This window comes from Histoplasma capsulatum (genome assembly GCF_000150115.1).
Source record: "Histoplasma capsulatum G186AR genomic scaffold supercont2.5, whole genome shotgun sequence".
NCBI lineage: Eukaryota > Fungi > Ascomycota > Eurotiomycetes > Onygenales > Ajellomycetaceae > Histoplasma > Histoplasma capsulatum.
This window is the reverse complement of record NW_025544805.1, coordinates 1,108,069-1,111,812: the sequence shown is the minus strand read 5'-3', so window position 1 is coordinate 1,111,812 and position 3,744 is coordinate 1,108,069. Positions and strand designations below refer to the sequence as shown.

The following is a 3,744-nucleotide window of genomic DNA, read 5'->3' as shown; positions in this document are numbered from 1 at the left end:
CACTAAGAATGTGGCCCCCCTATCTTCGGAACATCGTCCACTGGTTTTTGCCCAAATGCAGGCGTCCAGAGCTGAAATTGTAAGGGCACGTACGGTTATTGAACCTATTTTGAAGAGGCGTGCAGAACAGAAGGCCGCCCTCGCAGCACAGGGAAAGAAAGCTCCTGAGATCAATGATGCTATTGAATGGTTTACCAGCGCCACAACAATTGAAGGTTTCACTCTTGACCCAGTTATAGCCCAACTTGGACTCAGCCTTGCTGCAATTCATACTACGGTAAGAGAAGCCCTCTGCTTTAGACGGAGCATTTTGAAATGTAATAGAACGGCCTTCGTTTTGTGGGATTAATGGTTGAACCAATATCCCAAACGACAAAACATGAGATGCTGATCGATTCTGAATGCAAACGACTTTCAATGTCACCTAGAGCGACCTCTCAACCCAAGTAATCCTTGACATAGCTTCTCATCCGGAAATTATCGAGCCGCTGAGAAAGGAGATAATCGAATCCTTGAGTGAAGGGGGATGGAAAAAGAACTCACTCTACAAATTAAAGCTTTTAGATAGCGTCATCAAGGAGAGTCAACGCATGAAGCCCGTTGCTTCTAGTAAGCTATCTACCCTCGCTTCCAACCGCTGAAGCAAAACAAAAGACGTTATGGCAATAAAAGAGAAAAGAATAACAAGAAACGACTCTTACTTACAAATTTGCAGTCAGCATGAACCGTCTAACAACCACCAACGTTAGCCTCTCTGATGGCACCTTTATTCCCAGGAACACCGCAACCGCAGTTTCCAGCCACCGCATGTGGGATCCCAGCATCCACACTAACCCAGACCAGTGGGACGGCTACCGTTTCTACAACAAACGTCAGGAGCCTGGACAAGAAAACTTGTCACAGCTCGTCAGTACTAGCCCGGACCACTTAGCCTTTGGACATGGCCAACATGCGTGCCCCGGCCGCTTCTTCGCTGCCAACGAAATCAAAGTGTTCCTCTGCCATTTGCTCCTGAAGTATGACCTGAAAATAGTGGAAGGGTCGATGATCAAGCCGTTTCCGTATTCCTTTTCGATGAATGCGAATCCTTTTGCGCCGCTTATGATTCGGAGGAGGGAGGATGTGATTGATCTAGATGCGCTGGATGCGTAGGTGTGGAATGTCCCCTTTTCCCTTTTCGCTTCTTTGTACGCTTGCTGGAACCGGACATTGTGTGGATAGACAAGGAATTTTGAGGAGGAGCTCCTAGAAGCAGAAATCGAAATCCATGGCACCGCTTGAGATGGTGACTAGACTCCGCCTTTTCAAAACCACCATCACTCACGAAGCTTATCATTACGATTTATTCTATATATGAACTTTTGTTTGTTCACTTTGTCCTTGAGTCGGGCACTTGGGGAAAAACCCCCGGAAACCTGTCTCTATCTAATTGTCTTTGTTATATCTCCCCGCCACCTTTACCTCGTTTTTTTGTGGTGTTTTATTTACTTTGTTTTTATCTTTCGCTTTCCCCATAGCTATAAAATCACAATATACCGCAAACTGGAAAAGTATGAATTAATACTCTTGATATACCCTTTCCATACAACTTATCTGACATATATCTCGTCTCTTTGATGCTCTCCATTATGCTTTCAACATCCATGTCCGCTCTTAATTTCCCTTGACTCGCCATTCGCTCCCATTTTTCATCCTGGCATGCATGCGACTTGCAGCGCACATCATCCACACTAGTATTGAAGTGCGCATAGGGCGAAGAGCACGACACCAGCTTTTTCTCTCCAACTTCCGGACTAGGTTAATGTTGATGACTTGTGTGGAGCGAAACTCTAGAATCAGATTGGTTCATATATTTTTTTGGTTTTTTTTTTAACAAAAAAAGCTCTATTTCATCTCCCCATGAGTGAACAAAGACGTTGCATCTGACATTTCAATGTCGGTGGGACGTCTTGCGTTTTACTCCGAGATTACTGAAATAAATGCTAAAGTGCGCAGATTTCAACAATATTCATTTTCATAAGCCTGAACTCTCCAATCGGATCATGTTATTTACTGCCCTGGAAGCATAACAAATGGAGAGAGAACGGTCAATTTTTACTCCGATACCAGCGTACATCGTATCCACGCCTTTCCATCCAATACCAGTATCCTTTTCCCTCCGCCGGCCCCTGGCGGACCCCACATTCTCTTCTCCCTTAACCTATTTCCAGGGTCACACCCGATAAACTATATATCTACCCTTGCATCACTACGCACATGAAATACAAGCTACTCAATAGTCTCCACGGCATCTACGGCATCCGTGGAACCCTGAACGCCTTGAACTACAACAACAACAACAACCACAACGGGAATGCATACCTACCTCTCTTATGATTATCATGCAAAAGGATGCATTTTTCAGTGAGAAACGGGGGGCCCTCCCGCAGGTCACAGCGGCGTAAAGTTTGCTAACGGTAGACGGAAACAAAGGCCAAGCCAGGCAACAGACACGGACTGGAGAGGCACTGCACTAGTAGTAGGTGTGATACCTAGACTTGAGGGGGGGAAAAATCGTTAAGAATGATGGCGCGAAACTTGTATGAGCTCCAAGAACTGAGATTTGCTAGAATCCGGCTTCAAAGCCATTTGGAGAATTCGTAGCTCTGTCTGTGCCACTGCCGACGCGACGAATTTTTTTTTTTTTCAATTTACTTTTTTATTTTTATAATTATTTATTTTATTTATTTATTGCACGCACTCCGTACGAGAGAAGTTAAACATACAAGGTTAATATCAATCTCAAAATGCAGCAATGCGCTCCGTTATTACATAGAACATCCGTCCATCACATCACATCAACCGTTCCTGGCCCCTCGTGAAACACAGCTGACCCGACCCAGGCGGCCAGGCGATTAGTTCGTTAAAATTCTATCGTAATATCCGTCGCGCGACGTTATTTCCCCGCCTCTAAAAAAAAAAAAAAATGGAAAAATGGAAGAAATGAAAAATGAAGAGAAAAAAGAAACAAAATACCCTTTTCTACGCTGCATCAGCTGTAGTAATAGGTTCCGGGATCTTCGTCACCTGCGCCCCCGCCCGCACGATCCGATTCCCATATTCATCCCGCACTGACTCTACCTCCTTATTCTCCTTCTGTGCTCGCTTCCAAATCTCCACCTCACAGCCGCCACGGATGACCCCAACCCGCATCGTCGACAGCAGATTGTGCGCTGCGTTGGAATGGTTGTACACCCCGCCGTTAAACATGGCAGTGGCATCCTTGCCGATACCGGAGTTGATCATCGCTTTACCGCCCGGGTGGTCCTTGATGAAATCCGTGACGTCATGGACGACACCGGCAATGGCGATGAGACCGCGGCCGTTCTTAGCTTGGTCGACGTAATCGTCCCATTCAATGACAGGGAGTTGGTCGAGCGGGATGCCCCAGTCGAGCTTCGCGCGGCGCTGGTCGATTTTCTTCTGCAGTTGCTGAACGCGGCCCTTTTCGATCTCGTTGGCGCGGAACTGCTTGAGGTCGTAGGCGAGGCCAAGCTGCTTCCAGATCCAGATTGTCCATTTGGTCGGGTCGTATTGGTGCCATTCGATGGCGTTGCGGTAGTCAGAGGGGAATTCGTGGTGGAAGTTGTGGTAGCCTTCGCCGAGAGTGACGAGGGCGGTGACGATGTGGTCGCGTGGGGAGTTGCGGTCATCGAAGGGCTGGTCACCTAGCCAGTGGGCGAGGGAGTTGACGCAGAAGGTAGC

At 47.1% G+C, this 3,744-nt stretch overlaps 2 protein-coding genes across 2 annotated transcripts in view; one reads left to right on the top strand and one right to left on the bottom strand.

Moving 5' to 3' along the window:
• HCBG_04326 (cytochrome P450) overlaps positions 1-1,281 on the top strand; it is a gene marked incomplete at both ends in the record, with an annotated part of 2,200 nt that extends 919 nt beyond the window's left edge. The window contains 4 exons of the mRNA XM_045431375.1: positions 62-277; positions 429-609; positions 716-1,148; positions 1,227-1,281. Coding sequence (XP_045287928.1) covers positions 62-277; positions 429-609; positions 716-1,148; positions 1,227-1,281 — 885 coding nt within the window. The remainder of the gene's footprint in view (positions 1-61; positions 278-428; positions 610-715; positions 1,149-1,226) is intronic.
• Positions 1,282-3,013: 1,732 nt separating this feature from the next.
• HCBG_04325 (delta-9 fatty acid desaturase) overlaps positions 3,014-3,744 on the bottom strand; it is a gene marked incomplete at both ends in the record, with an annotated part of 1,935 nt that continues 1,204 nt past the window's right edge. Inside the window, one exon of the mRNA XM_045431374.1 lies at positions 3,014-3,699. Coding sequence (XP_045287927.1) covers positions 3,022-3,699 — 678 coding nt within the window. The remainder of the gene's footprint in view (positions 3,700-3,744) is intronic.